General features: G+C 41.0%; 1 protein-coding gene across 4 annotated transcripts in view; it reads right to left on the minus strand.

Moving 5' to 3' along the window:
- The window catches only part of KLF12 (KLF transcription factor 12), a 233,269-nt gene that overhangs the window by 12,105 nt on the left and 193,790 nt on the right, over nucleotides 1-27,374 (minus strand). For all 4 annotated transcript variants that reach the window (XM_059839142.1, XM_059839144.1, XM_059839140.1 and 1 more), the window contains one exon: nucleotides 12,724-12,881. In XM_059839142.1, coding sequence (XP_059695125.1) covers nucleotides 12,724-12,881 — 158 coding nt within the window. The remainder of the gene's footprint in view (nucleotides 1-12,723; nucleotides 12,882-27,374) is intronic.

The raw sequence follows: 27,374 nt of genomic DNA on the forward strand, positions 1-27,374 counted from the left end.
AGTGTCTTCTGAAAACTTACTAAGGGTGCACTCGATCCCTTTGTCCAGATCACTAATAATGATATTAAAGATATCCATGAAATCCTTCCCCGTGGTGTACAGAATTCTAGATCTTCCCTCCCTCAGCAGAAAACAGAGAACCCAATGCAGAAAGGGATGGTTTGCATGAGAAATAATAGAAAGAGGTTTTTTTAGTTCATCCATTAAAACAGTATCATTTCAGGTAAGAAATGAAAGTCAGGTGACAGAAGGATATGAATGCAGATCACTCAGCTGGAGTTCCCACACAGTTGCTTCCAGCATCCCTCCTCAGTGAGTCCTGCCTACCCAGCCCTCACAAAGTTATGTGAAAGAGACAGGACTGACGACATTCCTTGCAAGGTATTTACTCCACTGAAGGAGAATCACTCTTACAAGCTCAACCTAAGAGGACCTCTCATTGTTTTCAATTAAATATACACATTTAGTGTAAGAAAGAAAAAAACAGCTGAAGTAGTGTTAATGTGAAGACATTCACTCACATGCACCTTAAAAAGGCTGCTGTAAAGACAACTGTGAAAGATACGATTGTTCTTTAAGGTTAATCAACATTTAACACAAGTCTAATTCTTAGGGAAAGAACAGTACTACTGTTTTTCTCTTAAACAGCTACATAATCTGTGCAAGTTCAAGAGCTAGAAAAAAATTCCTTCATATACTAGCTCTTAACGTTTTGTTTGGTGTCATCCCAGACATGAAGACTAACCACTGAGTTTGTCAAAACCGGAAGACCCAAGAGTTCAAATGATGGAGAAAGGACCAGCAGGAGCAGAATTGCGACAAGCTGAGAAGCTGGTGACAGCTATTCCACACCAGCTTTGCCTGATGAGAGCTTGAGCACCCATGGCTGAACTCCTCGGTGCAACCAACAGAAAGGAGCTGGGCCTCAGCAGAGCAACCCAGAGAGCAGTGTGTGAGAAGGTGGACAAAACTGAAGAACTTAATCGCAGTGCAAGTATCTTCTATCTATCTATCTATCTGCATTTCAAGACTGGACTGCAGTGGAGTTGAAATCAAACAACCATTCTGACTCAGACACTTCTGTCTCTATGCAAGCACTTGAGTTTAAGTGTTTAAGAAACTCCTGGGCTAAAGTATGGGCACATTTTGACTCCTCATGCACCCAAACACTCAAATTCTCGTTCAGCTTTAAGGAGCAAATGCAGGCTGTGTGAGTTTTGCCTGGGGTGGTGGAAACACAGGAATGAAGAAGTCAAAACAGCAGACAGTTTTGGGAAATTGGAAGCAAGAAGAGCTGCAGAAAGAGACTAAAAACATGCGGCAATTAGGAAGAGGAGAAAAGGAAAACTGGAAGAAGATAAAATCCTGTTAGTTCAACATTCTGAATCTGTGAAGTTTTAAAGAACCTATCAATTTAAAAATAGATGCCTGAAGCTGTGAACATTTGCTGACCCTCTAGTTTTGCATGTGCCTTTGTGAGCTCTATTGTTTTGTCCTGAAACCTGACAAAAATATCACAAAACAGAGAAATTCTGCTACTATTCTGCAGCTTTGTCCTGCAATACATGGATAGTGAACAGTACACCCCAACAGCCATTTACATAGATCAAGCAGGACCCTGGAGCATAAAAAAGTATTTCTAGACAGTTCTCTGTAGAAAATGAGTATTTTCTTTTATTTGGGGGAGTTAATTACCAAGTTTTGAAGGGATGAGTCAATGCTCCAAATAGGAACAGTCATTTCTCAATCTTCTATTAACACAACATCTATTTCTAGGAGCCCTCCAAAACCATGCCTTTTGTAGTCTAGATGCGACAAACCAAATTAGTTTAATTACTTCTATCATATTTTTCCTAACCTACCATGACCCCTCTCACTTAGGCACTTAGGAACACAGTTACAACTGCTGCTCATTAAATCCTCCAAAACTCTTCAAGTATTGAATTAACAATGCTGAATAATGACCACTGTTCAGCCACTTCAAAATTTTAGACCCTTCACACAGCCCAACATCTGTCTTCCCATATCTTCATTCATGTACCTTGACATCTGGAAGACCATTTACTCAGGGAAATAAATCTCTTGAACTTTTACTTTATAGCCTGATGACATTCAGATATTCCTTATTAAAAAAAACTCAGTGTAGGTACCAGCCCAAGACATGCCATGTAACAGACAACAGAACCAGGGTCTGTTTTGTGCCATGCAGAACTTCCCACGTAGGATGTTCCTCAGCAGTTATCCTCTGCCCATCAACTACCTGGTATCAACCGTATTTGATGCCAGACCAGATGTTTCAAAGACAGACACCACAAAACCACCATGTAAATAGTTATGGGTTATTGTGCCAGGAGGGAAACTTTTCTGGAACTCCAGGAAACAGAGCTGGGCTTATATTCATTCCTTAGGCAAGGAACCTTATTTACTCCAACTGCAGATGCCCCATGTACTCCCTCTGCCCATTTGCAGCTCCTTTCATTTGTGTATTATTTAAGTTGCATTCATCTAGCAGTTTAGCAGGCTCTTGGCAACCACGAGGTAACACCGTCTACTACCATGACAAAAAATATCCCAGTGCTCAAGCTGTAAACAGTTCTCTTCCTCTGGCATCAACTTCCTCTCTTTCTGTTATTACAGATAAGTGCCATGTCCCTTCTTATTTATGTCCTTTTCAGACACCCCTATCTATCCATTTTTTCTGCACATGGAATTGTCACCATAATTCTTGAGTTTTCATGTTTTATGTCACTTCTCTGCAGCTCCTTCCTGCATGGCACGCAGCATTTTGAAATGTTGCCAACACTTTTATTCCAAATAAGAGACTACGAGGAAATAAACATAGGGGACTGTTCAGGGTAAAGGTTTAGCAACCTAGTCAGATTTTTTTCTATGTTAAGCTTACATCAGCCTGTGAAGGACAAAGCTAGAAAGCATATGGAAACAAAACCTGATGAATAGGTTTGTGTAGGCAGACAGGTAGGATGGGGGCATGGAGAAGATGACTGCTTATCCCATTCACAAAATACAATGGGTTTTAGTGAAATTTGCAGTTTAATAGGTGGAACATGCCCAGTTCTGCTATATAAATATGTATGCCCCAAGTTTCTACTGTCATTATTTTGGAGAAGTATTTCCCACATAAAACCAGAGTGAGGTCATAAGGATTTAGCCTGAAACAAATTGGAAGAAAATAAATAAGCCAGCAAGCATGCCTCTGCCTATGTCTGATATGCTACATTTTCTAGTCAAAGTGAACAGATCTGCAGTTTTGCAGGGTTGAGACATCTTCTGGTGATTCCTGGTTTGGCTTCTGCTACAGGATGTTATGCAATATATGTAATGTGTAGTATTTATGTCAGCTGTTTTCAGCTCCCATGTAAACACCAGAATTGTTCTGAAGCATACAGGACAGTCCTAAGTGCACCCACACTGACACGACGCTAGGAGAACAAATCATACACAGAAAACCACAAATGATGGCTAATTAGATTTTGCATTTCTACTAAAAATAAGAAATTTCAGGCAGAAAAGAATCTTTTAACAGCAAAACACTATCTGATAATGAACATCCTCAGGCACTCCCAGAGGAAGAGGGAAGCTTAGCTTTCAGACATGGGGAAAGGGAAAAATGACAATTCTTACATTTTATGTGATATTTTTATTAGTATAATTTTTTCATGAAAAAATAGAGCACTTATCAAGCACTTTACAACTTTCAAGTGCCTTATAAAGATTTTTTGAAAATGTAATCCCTCATAAAAGTCTCTTTTCACAGTAGTACTGTGTAACAAATGTCAAGTCCATTCTGCAGGTAGGAAAACCAAACCAGCCTTCCCAAAACTGCTGAGAGTGAATAGCAAGGCTATGACTTACATATTAGGAAACACCTTACTTTCTGCAATGAAAGTGTCATAACTTAGCTTAAACCCTTTAAAAGTTTGAAATAGTTTCAATCATTTTGATGCAAAAATCTAATTCAATTATTTACTTAATGCAGTCACTAATTCACTCTCTCTCTTTGGTGAACATAGGCAATTTGACTTTTATGTTTCAGTATTGTCAAAATATGCAAATAAAATATCTTTCCAGGAAGAGATTAGTTTCGTATCAGTTGAGCAAGTCTGGCAAAACAATTTCTACGAGCAGAACAGGAACATACTGTGCTGCCTGGGACACGTCTTGAAGTTCAGGTTTTTATTTCTTGTTCTCAGTCTGACTTAAGCAAAGGACAGGGACATGGTTTCTTCACGTGGAAACTGGGAACAAAACAATTTCTTCAGTTCAAATATTCAGTAACAACCTCCACTTTAGAAGAAGAGACACAACTTCATTATACTTTGGCAGCCCTTGAACTCACTATTTACAAACTCCACTTGTAATTCAGGTGGGAGTCCTTTTCTCACATCAAAACACACAAACACATTTTTATTTCACTGCACTGATGAGCTTTGGTTCTGTTTGCCATCCTGGCCCTTCTTCTCACTCCTCCTGCAAGACCAGTCCCTAGTTTGGTAACCCTACTTCTTTCCTTCCACTACTGTTGTCCCACATGCCACTCTAGGTATACAGCTGCCCCAGTCTGACACAATTTAAATACAAATCCCAGCAAAAAAGCCCTTGGGACTTTAATCACAAAATTCAATTTGCTGTAATTTAAGAAGGCAAACCCCACTGTATCAGCCTCTGGTCTGTTCTGTAACCACAGGCACAGAAAAATGAGAAAGAGGGAGAATCCAAGCAAATTCTGTATTTTCTCTTTTTGGGGCTTCTGCAGAGACTTAGCCCTAGAATGGGCCCTACTAAGCACTATGTGACATATGAATGAATTAATGCTTGGGGACAAGGATTAGTTATGTACATTGCTAAGGGCGCTGCTGATGCAGTATGATAAATTTTAACTCCTGTAAAAATAGAAAAAGTAAAACATTTGGAAATATAAAAGGCCTCTTCCAGGAGCCAGACCAAATCCCAACATTTCATGAAAAACATCATTTTATTAACCTTCCTGAAATTTGTTTCCTGTATGACGTGGTGTGTACATGTAAGTTTTTAAGTATATGTTAAGTGCACATACATACACACTTAACATATATCTATTATAGATATATCTGTAGTGAAAGATGACATGAAGTTTTCTTCTTCACAACAGCCATGGCAAATACATGGCACTATTGAATTTCCAGTGCTGTGGGAAAAAAACTGAGGTCTGGCTTCTTATAGCAGCCTTCACTCACTAAAGTATTTGGGAAGGTGATGCAACAGATCCATACTTCCAACAGCAGCCAAGTGTATGGAGGGTGCAGCAGATCTGCACATTTACTCTCCTTAACTGGGGTGCTGCAGGCTTGGGCTTTAGTCTGGCCTTCCTGAATAAAACAACTTTCCTCCACTGTGGCCTACAACTGCAGGGCAGACACCAAACAAGTCACACTTCCCTACCCATCCACCTTCAATGCTGGTACTGTCTGTCACTCCTCCCAGCATTGTTCTACCATGTTCATCAAGATAAATACTCTTGTTTCTCAGTATGAAACTTAGACCTTCCTTTTGTTTCTTGAAAAAAAAAAAAAACCCAAACCAACAACAAAACCTGCCAAAGAAGTAATAAAGAAAACCCCAAACAAAAAATAACTAAAAGGCTCCAAGGGATGAGCTTGGTCTCAGTTTTGCACAACTGATTATTTGGTGTTTGCACTGTATTGGAAGTAAGGCTCAAGCAGAGCCAAGAGATGGGCACTGCTGTGCTGAGCTATGCATAGAAACAGAGCATTAAAAAACTCACCTCCCATTTAAGTGAGTTGGAAATGGAATTAAACTTTCCAAAAGAAGATATACCAATTTTTATCACATTAAAAAACAGATTAAATATATGTAACACTAAAGAAAAAATATCAGCTGAAAAAAAATGCATGAGAAGGGACAAGGGGAAAGCTCATTAATGTGACTGAAATACCACTATTTCATATCCTATGTGGAGAAAACACTGAAGTGTAGAAAATAACTCCTAAGCCTACACAGGTTTCATCAGATCTTTTTACTTCTGCATGAAACAAGAAGTTTCTGTAGAATTTACGCACGTTTCTAATTGTTTATTTGCAAAAAAGTGAACAGCGAAAACACTTAATTTTCAGGATCTACCTCTTGTTTGCTTTTATGCGCGCAAAAAAAAAAAAAAAAAGAAAGCAAGAAAGAAGAAAACCTAAACAAAACATTTTTAAAAAAGCTTTTATGAGGCTTACTTGCAGTTTTGAGCATGCTGCACTCTCCAAGACTGTGTTTCCGATCCAAGGTTGCCCTGACAAGGACAGGATGGGCACCAGCAACTTCAGACACACTTCCCAAAAAACATGGGTTATCACCAGCACCAAATTATTGTTCCCTCTGCTGGGGACTGAGTGGGCTGCAAGAGCTGAAAACCCTGTACTGTGTATTTATTCCTCCAGATCTGGGTGCAACATCTGGGAAAATGTTTTGGAAGTAGTAGGAGTAAAGACATCTTTCTTGCCTTCATGGCACTTCAGGGCTACACATGGTAGACCACAATCACGCCAGAGACCTCAGATGAACTGCAGTTCTTTGGAGGTAGAGCATTAAGTACTAAAAGGCTGGCTTAGAGAAAAATCTTATTCTGCATAATGAAATTATCATTATTCCCTCGTGCCACACACAGACAAAACACAGATGCACCCCATATTTACAAAGTCAAGGGGCACTGTTGAAAATATTTTTCATAACCTTGAGACTGCAAGTAATCACAGAGGCAATTAGACTCGCTTTCCCATCAAAGTGCCTTGGAATAACCACACGGGCACTCTTCCATATCGGCACAGCATCAGACCTACAATGCAGAGGAAGGACTCCCTGTGTGTAAGGTGAATTCAGAGCTTGAAAATGTGCCAGAAATGAAATAATTTAACTTTCCACAGAGCAGCTATTGGAAGAGAACTGGATGTACAAGCTCCTTCTGGTATGGACACCTGCCTGTAACTAACTGGGCTCGACCAACAATCTCACTACATCCAGAGGTTCCCACTCCTGCACCACCTCTCTAGGCTGTGGTGGCTTTGGTGAGCCTTCCCTTACACCCTGGGTAGATACTGCACCAGCAGACAGCTGCCCTTAAGTATACTTCTGTCCTGAAATGTGAAGCCCGCCACATCAATGGGAGTAGGCTGAGGTTTTATTTATTAAATAATTAGTTTATCTTCTAAAGAGAAACTGCATGAAGAAAGAGCAGAGGCTAGAAAGGAAAACTTCTGTAAAATATACTAGTTTTCACATTGGAAAGCTCTACTGTTTATTGAAACTGGCAGTAAATTTTAAACACTAAAAGAAAGTATTTCTTACAAAATAAAAGCATCACCCAACACAAACAGACCCTCCTATTTTACTTAAAGCAAATTAATTTTTGAATTGGCTTTGTTTATTTAAATTTCCAGTTTCTGAAACAGCATATGAATCTGCTTTTGGAGGTTTTTTCACTTGACAGATTTTCATGGTACAGAAGAGTTCAGGGACAAGGAGAACACAGGACATGAGAAAGAAAAGCTGGGGTTTTGAAGAGTGAGTCTGGCAGGTAGGTGACAAAGAGGTGTTAGAGACCAAAAATCTACACAGTTCAAGTAAAATCCAGACAGATTATTTAAAAAAATCTTGCTTCTCCCCAATATTTGTCTAAAGAAGGGATTACAAATCTGTAAATATCTCTCTGGAACTTATAGTTAGCAAAAAGCATTAAACAGACCTTAAAAAAACAACAGGTAATGAATGGAGTTTTAAAACCTACAGAACAAAAATAGCTTTTTTGGTGCCTCTGACTTTTTAAGTCCACTCTGAAAGCGCTCAAAGGAAAATGTGAACAAAGACTAATGACAGGGGCCCTTTCATATTAAAATAATATATGGAGCAACAGTGAGTGAGAGGAATGCAATGTTTGAAAAAGCACAGACTAAATAAAACACCCATGTACTCACTAGTCCTCTCTCTTCTAGGGTGGTGTCTCAACACAGCCACAAAGGAACATCTTGGGGAGGGAATGCTGTCATTTTCTCAGGTACAAATCTGTACTTCTGAGATGTTTACAGCCTCCATGTAAAACTGCTGAAGACCCCGTGACACTGACAAATAGGCTTCATTACATCTGTGGCAAAGGTATTTGCTCTCATCTCTCAGGAATGATATAGGCGTTGATCAAGGACAAAGCTCCAAACACTAAAACAATTCACTTGGCCTGGGGGCTATATTCAGCCTGGCTCTGCAAGAGCCTGACAGAGCAGCCCCTCTACTGCAGCAGCAGCAGCAGCCCAGTATCTGAGTCCCACAAAAGTGCTCTGGTTACAGACCCTGGCCTCCTCCACTCCTCCAAGGCAGGAGCAAAGCCATGCCTGTGGATATATGGTGCCTACACCCATGGATTAAATCCATTCTCACTTCATGCTGCCTGGAAAGTCCCAGGCCTTTGCAGCTGTTGACCCCACAAAGCCACACTGCCACGTTCTTCCAGAAATTTTTAACTAACAACTGAAATAAGGTTTCACAGAAATACAGAATGCTGATTACTACTACAGCAAATGAAAATCCTGTGGAGGCGAGAGACAGGCAAGAAATCTCTTGTGTTTCAGACACTAAAATTATGTCCCCCATTACCTCAAAGCAGGCATCTTCTTTCTCTGTTGACTTCTTCAGGATGAGTCATACAATGTTTTAAACTCCTTAGGCTTCTCCATGCACTAAGGGGGTAGCCATGATGAACAAGAACTGGATTTAACCATGAGCACTTTCAGATGTTTAGATGTTCACACAGTGGAAAGAACCAGTATTACTCAGTCTGTAGGACTCAGATGTCCTATTGGAAGTGTCAATGGCAACTTTAGTACTGCTTAAAAGTACTGGAATAGACACTACAGATCATAAAATAGCAATCTGACTTGTTTTCTTCTCCAACTTCAAAGTAAAAGCAGCAAAGTGAAGAAGGTGGGTCCCACCAGGGCTGCACAGGTGCACACCCCTTGGAAACAGCATTTAGACTCTCCCCATTCCTGGGGCCAGCAACAGCGCCTGTGCCAAGTGCAACACAGATGAACAAAAAGTGGGAATGCAACCCACAGCTGCTGGTTTTCCCATTTTTAAAGATTATTCCTTTGTGGAGTCACACATTAGTAATTTTCTTTAAGTTCACTGAAGCAGAAACTAGCTCAATGCAAGTCCAGTGAGCCAATTTCTCACAGTTTCTCCTTGCAGAAAGAGTTGATAAACCTGAGCTACGAGATTGCCTGCGAGCCCTGAAGGCTCTCCATCACACCTGATACCTCCTGATAGCTTTATTTGATGATGTGGCAAAACAAAAACAAGAAGCTGATACGAGAAGGAGAAATCTAATACCAGTGCTTGTGCTTTATGCAATGCTCTATCTATCAGAGGTTTCACTTGCAGCTTTCCCAGTCAGACAGACAATACATAATTCAAGTCCGCCCCCCAGTGGACTCCATGCCCACACCAGCACACCAAGTTTTGAGGACACTGGTGGCAAGTATTGAGGAGCTAGATAACAGCATACTGAAAAAACCTAGGAGTTACTCCCAGAGAATTAAATTCAACTGTTACCATCTATAATATTCTGTTTCCAGTCTCCACTAGGATGAAAAGAAGTATACCTTCCAAGCAACAAATCTGTTCATCCTATCATAACACCACATTGTTTTTCTTCCTGTGTCTAAACTACTGTGAATGTTTCAGTGGCGATGCACACAAAATAATGTAGTTTGGAAAAGATCTATAGGATCATCGAGTAAATGAAAAAAAAAAGTTCTCAAGCACATACTGCTTAGGTAAACAACTGTCAGCAAGATCAGCCTGCCTAAAAAAAAAAGGTACAGATTATGCAATGCTGAGTTTCTGTGATCTTTTCTCAGAAAGTTTCCTACTGAAACTTGCTCACTCTTGCGTGCATAGCTGTCATACTTCATTTATACTTATCCAAAACTGCACTAATTACTGTGGGTCATACGTGAATAATTAACTTCTTTTGCCTGAAGCAAAAGTAAAGGCCAAGATAAAAAATGCAAGATGAGATTAGTACATGGCCAAGTACAAGATGAGTACACTCATGGAACCAAGGCTACATGTAAGTCTGAATATACCAACTTCTCATCAAGACCTCTGTGAAGTGCCCTGTAAAACACATTTAATTTTAACAGCATGACACAGGTTTTCTCACTGGATCCAGTGGCTAAATTCAGCACTGACTGATTTTTTCTAGACTACACTTCTTTCATCATGCCTGCTGCAATGTCACTATAAAGCAGTTAGTTATCAGCTGAGTATTTAATGAAGGTTTTTGATTCAATGTTATTTTTCTTTTTCCCTGAAGTAATAAACCAGCTACCAGCATGACTACAGAACAGTTCAGGCAGTTGTATGTTGGCGTGGGAATTCGTTTCAGTCAGCTCACAGTCTGGCAGGTATCCGGGCTTCCTCTGTGCTCAGCAGTGAAGGAGAAGCACCTTTGCAAGCCAATCTCTGGGTATACCTGAAGAGGGAATAACATGCCCCAGAGGTGCCAATCCCTCTTCTCTGACTACCCAGAGATCCCAGACAGATAGCATAGCCTTGACACCAGCTGCCAGGGAACCACAGCTGGGGATATGGATCTTACGATTACAGCAGGTAGACAAACTCCTTTTGGGCTGGTGGAGAGCTACATATGCTTAAACTGGGGTATATCTACATCCTGTCAAACTTTCAGTGCCTCCTTCTGAGCACCCTACATGCACAGGCTGAGATTCAGGGGTGTTGACTATCTAACACTGACTGGGGTGCATTACCTGCAAGCACTGGTCTGCCCAATGAGATCACTGACGAATTACAGATGTTCAACAAATGTAATTGTGTTTTAAAATGTCACGGCAGAAAAGAGCCTCTTCTGTTTCTGGGCTGCCTTGGGTGTGACATTTCTGAGGTTGTCCACATCTAGTTTGGTAACTCACATGATGATTGCTTATACTCCTGGGCTGGTCGCCAGTCTGCCAGGATAGAGAAGAGTGACTTCCCTGTGGTGTAAGCAGATAAATGGTATTTTTGTTTCAAACCAAACCCTCTACAGCTCTTCTCTGCAGGGCTCTCTGTCTTTGAATCTGTTACAGCTATGTAATGCTCAAAGGGTGATACAGGCAAGAAAAGAAACAACACATAAATCCAGCAGGGAGAGGGAAAATGACAGAGAAGGGTTAGACTGGGGTAAAACAAGGTAAAAGAGGTAAAACAAGAATGACAGAAAACAGTGACAGGGTAAGGGTATACAAAAGATATTAGAAAGGTAGGGATGAAAGACCACATATAAGATGGGAAAGAAGAGGGAAGATGAAAAAAGAACTAAGACAGGACATGACAAATAATGAGAGAGCAGAAAGCTCGTCTTAATGGGAAGGTATGAAGAAACCAGAAAAATTGGCCTGGAAGGAAATGTACTGAAATTTCCAGATCACCAGAACATTTCTGTTGTTTAAGACTCATACCTTACAGAAATTGTTTTAGTAGGGGATATTAGGATGGAGCCTTGTTCCATCCTCCTCTCAACAGGAGTCCTACCAGCCAAAAGACATACTGGAAAAAGTGATGGAGATGTGGCCTCAATTGAAATGGAAAAGCCTTCACTTAATTTCCTAAAACAGTATGTCATACTCTTTAGAGTACATCAGATCACAGAAAGCAACAGCAGATTCTCAGCAAGGAACAACACTGTCCTATACACTGGATAAACATCATTTTTCCTCCAAGGAGTTACAGGAATGCTGAAGTCCATTAAGAGCAGAGAGATCAATAAATTTAATTTAAGCAAATCAGCATCAGAGTAAGGAATAGCACTGAGGCTCAGAGTGTTCTTTTCACTGCCTTTCCAGCCATCCAATCAATCCCCTTTTAGACTTGCTCTTGATAACTTCAAATTGCTGCTCCTGAGTTTATTCACAATAAAATTAGAACTATTACACATCACTGCTTCAGCTAGCCTTACATGCCTGTCATACAGATTAGTAACAGCCCATAAAGTTAATAAGGACAGCAGGTATGGACTGAGTGTTAAGTATGGTCACCCCTGAATGGGGCCCAGCTCCTCTAAGCATCTCTCTTGCATCTCTGCTGTAGGGACCTAGTGTGACAGATTCTCATACAGTGATGAGTTCCCTCTCCAGTATGGGATAGGTGCCTCTGAAAGCCTCCAGAAAGACTTACTGAGGACTTGAGTCTACCCTTGAATTGAAGGATTTCAGGAGCTCCTGGCATCCAAAGGCTACATCCGTAAAAGCAAGTAATTTCAAAAGAAACAGGTCTGCAGAGTGAAAAAAAAGTTGCTGAAACTCATGACCACAATATATGCTCTTGAGGGTTTTCTCTGGACTAGCTCTGGTTGGTCCCAAGCAATGACCACACTTTGTTGAAGCACAGCAAGTATGTCCCCAGAGGCCACTTTTCTGTTGAGTTTTATCTGAGAAGAGTCTGGTTGGTGCTGCCACCAGTCTTGTACTGCCAAGAGGGGATGGCAGGGACGTTCCACTCAAAGGAACACTCCTGATCTGCACCAGAATGCCAATGCACTCACAGACACCTCTGTTATTCAGGTACAGGCCTTTGGCGCTTAGTGCAGAATGACAAGCTCATTATGCCCTGAAGTGGACAGAAAGGCAGCTGCTTGTCTTAACCAAAGTGCACAGTGCCAGCAAATCTCACCTGTGTGCGTTCTCCGGTGAGCCTTCAGGTGGGAGCTTTTTGTGTATACTTTGTTGCATCCCTCAAAGTCACACCGATGGATGCGCCTCTTCCTGGAGTCTGGAGACTCAGACCTCCTCTGACGCCTTGTGCTCTCAATACTGAACGGCGAAATTGAACTGAAAAACAGAACAAAAGCAAAAAAAGTGAAGCAAGAGCACGGTGTATATAGCCCAGCCCCAAACAGAAGTGACTGTGCTGGAAGTGACATAAAAAATGAATTACCTATTTCCCTTTCAACATTTTGACAAAATTAGTGCTTGAACTAGAGCATATTCTGCAGTATGAAATAACTGGAGTTTTGATTTAGAAGTGCTTATTGCCGAAAAACCCTCACCATGATACTTGAAGTACTGCTCCAATAATGAAGCAGCCTGACTTTATCTGAGCTCTATTTCTATTTGACACGTGTCCAGCTTCAAGCTCACTGAACTGTTTTCTAAACAAGTTTACATATAGCCTCCACAACTTCTCTTTGTCAAGTTTAAATAGATAAAAAGCCTGAAACCTTTTATGAAAAAGTGTTTCCAGTACCCACATCTGAACTATGGATCCTCACATTAGGCCAAACACCTGTTGTTTGCTTGAATACAGACTGCTAACAGATCCAGATTGCCCTGCAGCAGCGATTTTTCCATTTTCTCATTTAGCAGTTCTCAATCTATCACGTGCAAGCCAATGAAATTTATTTTCTTTCAGACCACTGATAAATGAAGTTTAAGAAAAAGGCCAGAGAACAATCCCCACAGAAACACATAAATGCTTATCAAAGATACTCCCATTTACAGCAATGTCCTACAGCCTATCAGTTACACAAATTTTAAGCAATTAAAATACAGCATTGAAGTAATGTTGCGTTAGTTTTTAAGTACAGTGCGTGCTGGACCTATTACTTGAAAAAAGCCTTGCTACCACAATGCATTTGGCTTGGTCAGATAAATTATTATCAGGTTGGAAGGCCGTGATTCAGACCCTCATTGACTGCCAGTAATCATAGCACCCAGTCATAAATCATTATTAACTGATCATCCTATCAACCTCACTACGATTATACAGCACAGCAACCACCATCACCCACAGCTACAGCAGCCTGTTTAGTTAAGTACTGGAACAACTCTGCCCTTCATCAGGTTTCTGGGGCTTCCCAGGTTTATTGACATTCCGGGTAAATGGGCTACAGACTCATTAGCCTGCTCTTTTAGACTCTTGAAATCAATCTGAACCTTTGGGGAATCCATGGTACTGAGGTGGACATTTGAAAGGAGCACTGATGTTGATGCATCTGCTGGGAAGCACCTCTGTTAACACCGACCTGCAGGCTCCTGTCAGAGGAGCTCCTGCACAGCTGTAGCTGTTATGGCACACACTGAACTCCTGGAGCTTTCCAGAACTTGCTGAGGACTATTCATATGGGGTTAAAAGTTTGTGTAAAGTATCTCACACCATTAGCACGTGATTTCAGTGGTGTTCTAATTCTCTGCATACAAATCTCTAAGCCTTGAATTTGTGGTAGTCCAAATTACGCAGTTTTATTTTTGTTTAAATATTTCATGGTACAATCCTAATTTGAAGACCTAATGGGGGGAAAAAAAAGTACTTTCTTTCTGAACAGAACTCTTTTAACACATATTCATATTTTACCTGAAGGCAAGAGATTCTCCAGATTAATTATTTTTGCCTATAATATGATGCATGTAAACAGACATGCAGAAAATCCCTGGAATGGAGACAGAAGTGGACAGAGAGCTGTAGTAACAACATTAGCTGGCAAAAATTGTCCCTAGGAGAGTAAGAAACATTAGCACTTTAACTATATGACCAGAATATGCCTAGCTCTCACAGAAATGGCTTAGGAATTGCATTTAAGCAAATGTTCTGAATCTCGGAACAAATAAAAGTCTTGGGTTAGATAATTCACTGAGAATGGTTTCACTACTCCAGTAGGTTTTTTTTTTTTTTTTTTTTTTAACATCCCACTAGCTGAAATAAAAGCAAACTTGTAAATCGAATGTTATAGCTCAATACTGAACATACAAAATCCAGGGCTCAAAACTAGGAAATCCTGATCTTTAAAAGTAAGTATTTGTGCATCTTTTTTCTGCAAGCAACTTATGAGCTGTCTTATAACCCTATTTTGTAACAGAGTGTTCAGATCCTGGATAGTACAGCTCATTTAAATAGGAGGAGGATCAAGCTTAAAATGCTGGTGCAATTTCCAGCCCCGAGACTAACTGAGCCTTGAGAAGAGTCAGCACCTCATGAAAAGCTATTTGTCACATATGAGAAAGTGATCTCACTGCTGGGAACTGCTCTGTGCTTTCCCAGATATTTATACAGAAGAGGATGGCACAGAGCAGTGCCATGAAGGTGGCACACGATCAACGCTGCTGCTTTTTAAGTGGATTGCTCCCTGTTTCTAAAAAGTGTAGCACCCTACTTATCCCACAGGAGGGGAAATAACTGAGTAAGCCACAGAAGGTGACGAATATTGCCACCATCCCCTGAGAGCTTCACAGTCATCGCTTGCTCAGCACAGCAAGGAGAAAAGCTCCTTGGTCAGCTAGAACCAGCAAATGTCACCTCATGCCTTCCCCTCACAGCCCTGCAGCTTAAATGAGAAACTAACCAGCAGAGGAAACCCACTTGGCAAGTGAGAGCGTATGTCCAAGGTGGTTTTCCTCTGCCACTTCAATGCCTGTGGCACAGGGGACCTCCAGTGCAGACACCTTCAACAGTGGTAAAGGAGACAGAATCTACCTGACACCACCAGTGTGGTTTTAGCCTTGCAAAAGCTGTGTGATTTTAAATGGGGATATCCACATTTAAGACCCTAAAAAGACCCTAAAAAAAGCACAAAATGCTTTTCTGAGCTTCCTCAGGTTAGTCCCTCTCACAGTAACTTCCAGATGATTTGCTGATGTTCTTTCCCTTTGCCATGCAAACAGTAAAGGGACACACTCTTCTTTCTCCAGCAATTTCTATAAAATACCCTCACTGACCAGACAGACAGAAGTAAAGTCTTCAAAACCACATTTGGTGCCTTTTGAAGGCCACAGGGGCTGTGACAGGTGTCTCTGGTCAGGACAAGGTTCCCAAAACTACTGTTTGATGGCACCATACCAAAGTAGACAAAGACTTTGAAATGTGTCAGGCATTTATTTTTATAACTAACCTACTTTTCTCTTTTGTTTAAAATTCTATAAAATAAATAAAGGAAAAACAGCACAAAAAAGACCACAATGTCCCTCTTCCCCCAACCAAAACCCAAACAAACCATATCGTAGCAGCCTCTTTCAAACTTAAGTGTCCCCCTAGCAACTGCACAGAGGGAAGACTTAGAAACCTGTCACCAGCCAAGAGCTACCAGGGCACCCTGAGGAGGAGCTGCCAGTTCTTCTGTCAATGGCCACGATCTCAGGCAGCCTTTAAAGCTCAAGGTGGGCTTTTGCAGTAGGACTGACATCTCACTTTACAGCTCAGCAGGAGGCATTAAATTACTGCTGAAACATGAAATTTGAAAGATAAATTAACAAAGAGGAAAACTGGTTCTGACCTGTCAGCTTGATGTTTATTTATTTGTAGCTCGTTATTTCTAAAACCAGTGTAATTTCTATGTTAGTGTAGAAATTGTTACACCTAATGGGAATCCTGGGAGACTTCTGGCTGCCTCCATGAGCCACTGCAACACCTGCAGTCAGTACAGTTCGTAGGGTGAAATAAAACCAATGTGAGCATTTAGGGCGATTTATAAAAATTCAGCCGTGTTACTTCCAGCTAGAAATGAAAACATACATCTTTGCAACTCACACATGGCCAGGTTCTTGTCTTTCTGATAAAAAGAAGTCTGCAAAACCTAACATCGACTGGAGCTTCACCACTAGATGGCCATCAAGTTCTGCTGAACGTGATCTGCACTGCATGAGATGTGGACCATTACAAACCTGGTTGCAGGTTAATTTTTCCTTTCTATAAATGCTGCCCATGACTTCCCATGTTCTGTGTGGACAGTGAATAACCCTCGGCACAGGAAGTAACACTGTTAAAAACATGCAATGTTTTTACATTTTAACCACATATAAAGGGTGTCTTGATACTGATCCTGTGTTTTCTGAGCAATATGCCAAGCAGAGCTGCCTGGGGAAGAGAGTTTGTTTATTAAAGCCTTGAACTGTGCTCAGTCTCATGACACATTACAAGTCCCTGCACATTGGCTACTCCCCACTCACAGTGTGCTCAAGTGCGCTCACCCCATGGCAAACACCCAGGGTTACCTTTGGCCCCCCAAGCACGAGATCCTGGGTGCTGCTGGCACCTCAGTGGGGCAGCCAAGGCTGACATGTCCAGTAAGGAGCAGGGGACGTGCAGCAAGCCACTCTTCGCTCTTTGCTCTACAAACCCAAACAGTGTCCCAGTGTTGTGTCTTCATCCTTGTGATTACCATTTTTACTCCTCCTTGGCCCCTCCACTAAGAGCTCAGACTCTTTGGCAACACATCCTGCCTGCCTCCAAAGTCCTCGTGGAAAACACATTGATCCAGGGTTAACAGGTCAAACCAGTTTGTACCAAACATCCCTGTCACCTTACCTAAGTCTCTCCTCTATAGCAATCAGGCTGCATTACCCTCTTCTCTAGCTGGCCCTGTAGTTAATTGAGAGACTTGTGGTTGCACCCTAATAACAGTCTGTGGCTGCTAAAAGCAGATGCTCTCTTCCCTTTGGGGTAGGACCCAGGACATACAAGCCATGTCCTCTCCACTCTGGCTACTATGGGAAGAAAAACCAGATGGGGCTCATGCCCATGCAGCATCTGCTCAGCCTGGATGAGGGGCTCAGCAGGCCAGCCCGTGTAACACGAGTTGTGGTTCTCCTGTGCTTCTCAGCCCCTGGGCTCTGAGCACAGGATTTGGCTGAGATGGCACAGCAGGACAGTCCCACTCCAGCTGCTTTCTGTTGTGTTGGCACCGGCACTCGCCTGATTCTGCGGCAAGCCAGTGCAGGACCCACAGTAACGAGAAGAAAGTTCTGCCAAAAAAAATCTGAGAAAGCTTTTGGTAGCTGGACTCCCTAAGTAGGAGAGTGTGCCAAGTACCTGCACTGACATATGGCAGAGGATGGGAACCTGTGGCCATGGGTTAGGGGAATGTGACCACCCCTTTTAGTAGGAACCAGCTGTGATTACCACAGCTTCCATGTAAATTTAGAATACGGGTGAGGAAATTGAGAATGTGGACAAAAGCAATCAACATCAGGAACAACTGGAAAATCCAGCTTTTGTTCCACAGGAAAGTTGCTTCTTGTTATATTTGAGTATAAAACACCAAGAAAAACAACCACATAAACAGATAAGCTGAAAACAAAAACTGGGAGATATGACCATGATGAATAACTATGAGCTGATGATGTGCTTTGGCAATACATAAGAGAAGCAGTCATATCCCACCCTCAGCTCAATTTTGGACATTCAGATATTTACAGGTTTTATGTTTCCAAGGGAAAAAATATGTCACTATACAATACTCAAATACTGAAATAATGTATAAATTTAGCAATGTGAATCTTTACTTTATGAGACATGCAAAGCTTCTGGGTCAGCTTGTAAGTTATAGTAATTAAAATGCAGGCAAATTAAATAAAAGCAGAAAACCAGAGAACTACATGCCTGCATTCAGATGGTAATGAGCAGTTGAAGAAAATCCTTGGATCTCTAGCATTTGTTCAGTGTTCAAAGGGAACCAGGGCTGCAGAAAGAAGCATCATGGGTTTTGGCTGCTTAACATTTATAGAAACTAGAGCTGTTAAGTGACTAACTATAGACATAATGTTTTTAAACCCCAGCCTTTGGATTCAGTGTGGGATGGCACCCCCTGGACACATTGAACAGCAGGCTCACACACCTCCACAGCAGCTGTCAGTCCCCCTTTGGTCCACAGGGCAGCTGCCCACCAAGAACCATCAAAAGCAGGGGTGACCACAGTCCCAACACCTTTGCTTGGCTCTGCTGGCACTTTTCTGAGTGAACACACCCACAGCATCACACCGCTCATTTGTGGAGATGATGTCACTTAATACAAAGTATCTTCTACTAAGACCCTAAGTTTCATTGCTAACAGACAAGTGGGTACTCTGTGCCTTTTTGAAAAGTAGCTTTGAATAGCATTTCCCAGATTCCAACTCTCAATTACTTTATTTTGTAGCACCTTTTCACATAATGTAATTTCATTTTCTGGTAGGTCCTGTAATGTTACCATCCCACTCAGGACAGCGGTAACACTACACACTACACCATGAGGAAATACGACATGGATTTTATTTCTCATTACAATTTATAAAACTCCTTCTAGTAGTCAGATGCCAGAACCCTACTATACGAAAACATAGTAGGTTTTTTGCTATAAAATGCTTAAATATCAGTGCCATCTCCTGATAAAAATCTTCACTCAAATATTTATTTAAAAAAAAATTACAAAGTTGCTTCTGTCCCCTGTTCATAAACAGATGCACATGTATATATACACATGTATTTTTTCTCCTCTTTGATTCTTAGATCCTATTTAATGTTTCCTGAAAGGCAAACAGCTGCCTTAGGAATGTTAGACATTAAAACATATCAAGCTGTACTTAAGGCAATCATAAAAGGAAAATATGTGCTACTCTTTTATTAGCAGCAGTTACTTCAATCACTGTACTTTAAGGTGATGTTATACTCAAAATTATACTTTTTGTCAAGAAAGAAAGGAGGAATTTGGCAGCATACACAAACAGCACACATATGAAATGGGAAAATTACATGGATAAACAAGACAGAGATAAAAGAAGATCTGAATACATTTGGTTCAGAAAGTGCTTGAGCTGGAGCTGGAGTGAAGCTGCACAAGGAGCAGATGGGTAGATGGGAGTAGGAGCACAGAAGTTTTCTCCTGTTGTGCTCTGAACTAGATGCCCACCACTGGCTGCTGCCAGAGAGTACCCTGGCAAAGAGGATCCTCTGCTCCAGCTCCATATGGCCATTCCCATCCATGCTGTCATAGTCCTGACCTGGGCAGTCAGCAAACAAAACACCCTGCCCATCTTTGACCTCAACTTTATCTGCAGCATCTACTGTTGAGACCAGATAAAGGTAATAAAGGTACTTGAACTGCTGAGCTGCCTTGCAAAACCTGAGTGTGCCACAACATTGCTCTGGCTGGGGTGGAAGTGGAAACACAGCTATACATGGAACAAACTTCTGGCAAAAGGAAGGAACTTTGGGGCCTACTAAGAAAAACACTAATGTAAACCACAGTACACCTTACCAAAACTATTCATCACTTCTGTAATCAGCTGCATTAAGCTGAGACATGAGACATTTGTTTGATCTTTCTGATCTATATTCACACTGTGGGATCCAGGAGCGCTCTCCATCTCTTAGGATTTGGTGTTCTGAGGTGCATTCCAGTTCCACAGTGGGCTGAGACCCAAATACACACCCTATTCTCCTCTTTCATGCTGCTCCTCTCTTCTGGCTTTCTAAGGAAAGGAAGCTGGGCCAGAAAGCATCTCTGACATGCTCCAGCACACCCCCCAGACCTGGTGACTGGAGGACTGCAAAGCACTTCTGACAGAGAAAACCCATGAATCAAATCTGCTATGAACTCTGAAATGTCATAGGAAAAAAACCCCACCAAAACTTTTCCATCTGTTTTACCCTTATTAACCCAGGAAGTTTTACTCTAGAGAGCTACTGTGTAAAAAAGTAAAGGAATTACATGCTAAGTACCTTGCACCTAGGCATTGCCGACATTACTAAGATGTTTCTTCCTGGTTTTGAGAAAATTCATAGCTGTATGATAACCTGCACTACTACAGCCAGCAGCAGCCAAACCTGGGCAACAGCAACTCCCACACCAGCCCTACTGAATTACTGAGATGCTCCTTAACAAGGATGAATTTCACCTTTCTCCTAACATGCCAGAACATAGAGTTTTTTTTCTACCTGCAAAGGTTTTAGACACATTTGACAGGAAGGCTATTATGTTTTACACACAGACTTAACATTTTCAGTAATATTAAACATAATTCTGTTTCACTGCTCTGCCTTTCTCTTGGTTTGGGACAGACAGACTCATATTAAATGAGACACTTGTCCTTAGATTTTGTCAGAGATTCTGAGGTGATACATGACAGCAGTTTACATATATTTAGAAGTATTTTTTCTAACATGTGCATGTTACAGAGGATGCACAGCTGCAATATTAACCCCTCCATCTCATCAGGATGGCTGAACAGAGTGCAAAGATTGCTCTGGATGTCAAAGCCCATGTTAACACCTCTTTTTTTAACATGGTGTATTATCATGAAATAAAGACTAATAGAAAAACTCATCTGTGGAGGGAACTATAAATTTTCTGCTAAGCCAGGTTCTTCAGAGGTAGCCCTAGTTGTTCACAGTCTTGTTCTGTTTAAGGATGAAAATGTTCGAAGACAAAAAAAAACCCCAAAAAATCAGCAACAGTTTTCTGGGCAATGAATTTCAGTGTTCAGCCATGCTCATATTCTAAAGAGAGTTTCTAATGAATGCTTGTTTTTTCTAAATAGTTCCTACAAGGTGCTTATATTCATAAACACATGTATCTACACATTATAACGGAAGATAACTGAGTGACCATGAGCTAACATAAACCTTCACTTCTCTTAGAAAAACCTCCAAAATTAGCTAACTTTGTTTTAGCCTGATGTTTTTTCTCAACAGGAGTGAAAATTCATGAAAAAAAGGAAATCACAAGCAGTGGGGAAACATTATCTTCACAGGGGAAACATTATCTTCACAATGAACTTGCAAGTTTGATCTGAAGACAAAGCATTGTATATCTTCCTGAAAGCGGGAGTAATTCCCGAAATTCCTGTGTGCCACACATGTTTGATGTGTGCTAGTTCAGGCCTGGGAGCTGAACCTGGTCTAGCAGAGAAAAAGCATCTTATTCCGTCCCCTCCTTTCAGAGCTGGCAGAACAGCAGTGACCTTTCACAGGATCTCCAGCCACTCTAACTCCAGACAGAGGCTTCATCAATGCCGAGTCTGTTCCTTCTTTTTTGTTTCCTTCTAAACAGAGCAGAAAATTGGGTAACTGAGCACCTACAACTCAGCTCTGAGATCACAGGGTGCTGCTTTTTACCTCTCCTACTGCTGATTCATACTTTTTCTTCCCACTTTTCTGGCAACACATATTACAAATGAGCTTTATCAATACTGGTAATCTCAGCAGAAAATTATTTAAAAAGGGAAATAAAAATTACTCTGTTGCAGACATAGGATGAGCTGAAATGTTCATCATGGAATTGAGTATGTACATGGATGCATGTCTTTCATCTTTGTTCTGGTTATTTGTTCAAAGAGATCAGACCATCCACTTTCTAGTGCAGGACTCTCTGAATGTTCTACCTTGCTCTCCAGATTTCACTTTCTTCTGCTATTTCTAATTCTGATTATTCACACTGTACAACACAGTAGTCAGTCCCAGTGACTGTACAATGACAACTCTTGCCTGTGCATCCACCTCCTCTTGTTGGTCAGACTAACAAATGTAGAGGCGACTAAAAATTCTCTGTTCTATATCCTCAGCTGACAAAATTGCCACTAGCATCTTGCCAAGTCAGTGATATTAAATGAGGACACTGTTTCCATTGGGACTGAAGCTCATGTGAATGACCTTTACTTTCCTCCTGTTCAGAAGGGTTATTACTGATAAGTTAAATATTTGATTACCCTAGATACCTATGTGAAATGCAATTATGGTGGTCATCTGTCATACTCTGTGTCATCAAGCAGATTTTGTTAACTACTAAATGGTTGACCACACTGAAGTGTACATTTTGGTGTTTATATACATATTTATGTAAAGACAGCATGCCACCCCCAGCAGAAAGCCATCTCAGAAGATAAGATTTTTTTATGCCCCACAGCCCTTTACAAGATTCTGTGTGAGAGTATATATCGCCAAGTATTCATCTATAACTGAGATAATGTAACTATCATACCTATTTGATCTGTCCAGGAAAAAAGGGACTAAATAATTTCATCGATCTGGGGGACAAAAAAGTTACTGAGTGCAAGATCATACTTAGGGATTTGGCTTTCTCTTCTTAAGACACTTTCTAATCAATAAATTCTGAGATTTATAGTTTTGCTTGTTTTGTTCTCCCAGAGCACCCTCTCCTATTGAAAGAAATTTTTAATAAAAGAACAAGAGAAAAACACCCTGTAAATCTAAACTGTACCACTCAAGGGCTCTACAGATTGTGTTACTAAGCATTTTCATTAACAAGGAATCCTGATGTATTTATTTTACACAAGAAGTCAGCTTTCCTGTTCAGTATGCTACCTTGTACCTGGCTTTACAGCCATGCATATCAATGATGTATTCCTTCATTTGGATTATGAGATCCTTGCCACATCTTCATGGCTGTTTTGTGTTTGAAAAACAAAGTAGAGTGAGGTCCCAGTACATGAACAGAGTACTAATACACTACTGCAATATGAAAAAAACCCACTACCTCTCCTTGCATCTGTGCTTTTCCACACCTCTTTATATCTCATCTGAAGCAATGTCCTGGGCTTCACCAGGCCTAGCTTCTCACAGTACTTTCCCAAGGACTGCCACTTCTCTTAATTTTTCTCTTCTTTCCCCAGACTTGCTGCCAATTCCCCAGCTGGGAACTGTCTCTCTAGAGAATCACAGGGCCAAGTTTTGTCACAGTTTACAGAGGTGGACATTTACACAGTTGTAGTTTCTAGTATTTGCTAGTATTTGGAAGATTTCTGGCGGCTTCATCTGTACCCTGGATGGAAAATGTTCCTGAAAGCTGCACAAACCACTCAGACATAAAACTTCTGAGAAAGGGGAACTCATGACTACCATCTATGAGCTGGAAGAGTTACTGCATCTTTTTACTGGCCTTGCACAGATCTGTGGCATCATGTGGGCAACATTCCTTTTCTTCTCTCTCTTACTAAAATCAACCCAAATTCCACTCAGCAAATAGTCAGTCTGTGGTAAATAGAGTTTTTCCACTTGTAATTAATTATGCAGCAGAGCACTAATGCACTTTTCACACATATCAAAAAACCAAATTTCAACAATTCCTTGTTTATCATTACACTAGCTCAGCAGCCACAATAATATCCAGCTTGTACACAGGCCTCAAAGTCTGGCAAAGCTCCCATTCTCTTCAGTGGAGCCAAACATAGGATTTCCCAAGAGGAGGAAACTACAGTACTGTTTTCATGAACTGGTCCTCTTAATGCTTCCTCAACGAGTCAGGATTTCATTTAGACTCTCAAGTCTCATGAGCAAGGCAAGGTTTGATTAAGACAAAAATTTCTTCGGTAAGCAGGCATATGACCATAGTTTACATTTTGTACTAGGAAATACATCTTTAACACATCTGCTTGTCACAGAAATCGTTCCAGTTGTACTCTGAGTACAAAGTCTATTTTTCCTGATAAATACATCATAACACTTTTCCAAGAGCCTTGGTTAGGCTGGTAGCCAAGAAACTCGACTCTTCTGGGCTTCACTGGGTCAAGGTGACTTCATGGGCTTGCTCCCATGGTCATCCACTTGAAAAACTAGATGACCCTTACTATGGCTATTCCCTGGTCAGGGAAAACTACCAACATCTTTAGGACGACAATAACCTTCTTTAGAAAGAACAAAATCCTGATGGCTTTTTGCCATCAAAATAAACTCAAGATTTCACTCTATGCATGCTCCACCTCTGCCAAGGCAAAAACTGAACGGAGAACTTGGGTGTTTATATTCACCATTACTTTGTATGGGAATTTATGCAGGGATTTAAACTGGGTAAGATTTAAATGAAGTTGCCTCTTCAGTTTTTTTGAAATGTAACATAATGCCTTCTGCTGGTAAGCAACATCTCCCCACTGGTAAAATGGCATATGTCTCCCTTTGGGATGTCAAGTATTCAACTATTTGAGAGAAATTATTCTGCTATTTCCAACAGACATTTCATGTTCAGTTCAGGAAAGGACAAAAACATACAAAGTTGAACAAGCTTTGCAACCATCAGATTTTTTACCTGGCCCTCCCCTACATACCAGCAACAGGGAAAAAATTCCATGTTTGCAGGCTTTATGAAATCAATTTTATTTTCACTTCATCCCACAAGAATTATGTTAAACACTTGGTCACAAGGCTGCCCAACAAAAGAAAGAGAATTCACAGTCCTACAGTACAGTAGTTAAATGAACATTTTTTTACAGGAGGTTAAATGGCCAACCTTTTTCAGGTTAGCAAACTTTTTCCTTTGAAATTGTCTCAGGGATGAGGGAAGGAACCAAGTTTCCATCTATGCAGAAAAATCATTCTGTCACCAGCAGAATTTCTTGAAGACACCTTAGTAATGGAGATCACACATCCTTCATCCAACATGATGTTCCTTGTCCTATTTAGTGTTACATAACATTTCCATGGCCTCATTACCAATACTTGATGTATTTTTTATTTACATTACCATCATTATGATTTATTTTCACACTTGGAAGCACACTCACATTACAAAGGAAACCTTGCAAAGAAGCAAAGGGAATCTGCTCTCTTGGAAGCTGTCATAGCTTTCCCAACTGTATCTCCTACAATGCTGAGAATCAAGGAATGGTAACAATGGGACACTTCACTCACCTTGCTAATTTATGCATGTTGCTCATTAGCAGAGGTCTACACATCTCAGTGGCTGGAAGACAGGGCTCTGAATTTCAAGTATCTTATATGTGCAGTCAGCAGAACTGATCTAGGATCCAGTGGTCCCTTGTTTGCCACAGTCTACCTGCATATATTAGCCCAAAGCCAGTTGTGCTCATCCAGGATGCAATTCATTCATCTCTGGAATTCCTACTGCTTCCCTGTAAACATTTATTCTCCCAAATCTTCACCAAAACAGGATGTTTAGCTTAATAACTTAAATCCACATCAGGACTCATTTAGTTCTACTTTTTAAATGTCCATTTTGGAGAAAAACCCAAGAAAATAGCCACACCCACTTCTAGATATTTTCCCCTTCCGAATCTGTTAAAATCTCTGCCTGTTTACTATATGAGATTTGACAAACAGTATCAGTCACCAAATAAAGCATCAGCTAGTGCTGCCAATATAGTAATTAAGAACAACTAGTGTGCTTACATTCAAGCTTTTATGGGAGAAATCTGAGTCTGTTAAAATCTAGCAAAACTCAACTCTGCACATATGTTGTTTTGCTTTGTTTTGTTAAATGGGATGGAACATACCAGAACTTTAAAGATCAAAAAACACCCATAATTTCCTAAAACATTTGGAGCCTTCACATGCAGTAAAAAGGGATAATTATCAAAGCATTTTGCTGTCACAATTGTTCATTTGGAAGAGGCACAGGAAAAAAAACAACCAAATCCAAATCTAAAACGCCCAGCATAACAGAACAGCATTGCTGTAACTGCAGTAAATAAGAGAAAGTGTTAGACAGATGGAGGAGGGCATCAGAGTGGCATTCAGCACAGGATCAGATGAGACAACAATGGCCATCACAAGCAACTGCCTCAGTAAGACCAGCCAGACATGTCACCCTGGCCATGGGGTCCCCATACCCCATGAGCCCCATGGAGCCACCTCCACTCTGGGCAGGTGCCCCTGCTGACACTGTCTCAGACGTGAGGGTGACTGCTCAAGGCACCTCGTGACACCTCTTTCACAGAGGTGAAGAAACACATTTCAAGGGGCAGAAAGAGCAGGGCTCTTCCTTTCCACCCCACTTCTCATTTCTTTGCCCCGTTCCATACTTTTACCCTACACAGAAAGGATGGAGCAAGGAGGATAGCTGTTGCAGTCTGAAGTAGTTGAGACAGGACCACAATCTGGACACACAACTTGATGTGCTAGGCATTTTTTCAGGAATATTGTTTTTGGGAAGCCATTCACTTCAATTATATCCCTAAATCCTCTTTGGAAGCTCCCATTTCCAAGGCCATCATCCTCTCCTTTCCCTGGGTAGGAAAGTGGAAGTCTGTAATGAGTTTCATATCAGCTGTAACAGCAACTACAAAATCAGTTTCTCATTTACATCTCACACTTAGCCACTCAAATGCAACCATATGAGTTACACATATGTAGGTAGTGTTTAATATTGATAGAACTGATTTTTTTAACGGTAATGTTAATTGAGTGTGACCTAGAAGCATCTTGTGGCACAATAAAGTCCCTCTCCTGACATGCACTCACCCCACAGCAGGCACAGAATGAAGCTGTGGCACTTCTGCCAATGTACTTGTTCCAGGTAGTGTTAAACAGCTTTGTTCCCTGGCCAGTTATTTCTTGATCTTGTTAGGGTCTTTTCTACAAAAATAAGCTGTCTGAATTTCAGTGTATCTTATGTTCAGTAAATTATAGCCATTATCATAGTATCTTTAAGCTTTTCAGTGGCTGATGACCTGGCAGGGGGATTTTTTGCATCTTTTTGTACTAGAAGCCTGACAAATGTCTTCTGGAAAAAGCAGGCAGGGAGAGGGTATGTAAAATCACAGAATATCAGTCAAACAAGTGGTGCATAGTATGCTGCTCTCTGCTTCACACCAGGATGGTTAATCCTA

The sequence above is a fragment of the Haemorhous mexicanus genome, chromosome 2 (assembly GCF_027477595.1).
Source record: "Haemorhous mexicanus isolate bHaeMex1 chromosome 2, bHaeMex1.pri, whole genome shotgun sequence".
Classification (NCBI taxonomy): domain Eukaryota; kingdom Metazoa; phylum Chordata; class Aves; order Passeriformes; family Fringillidae; genus Haemorhous; species Haemorhous mexicanus.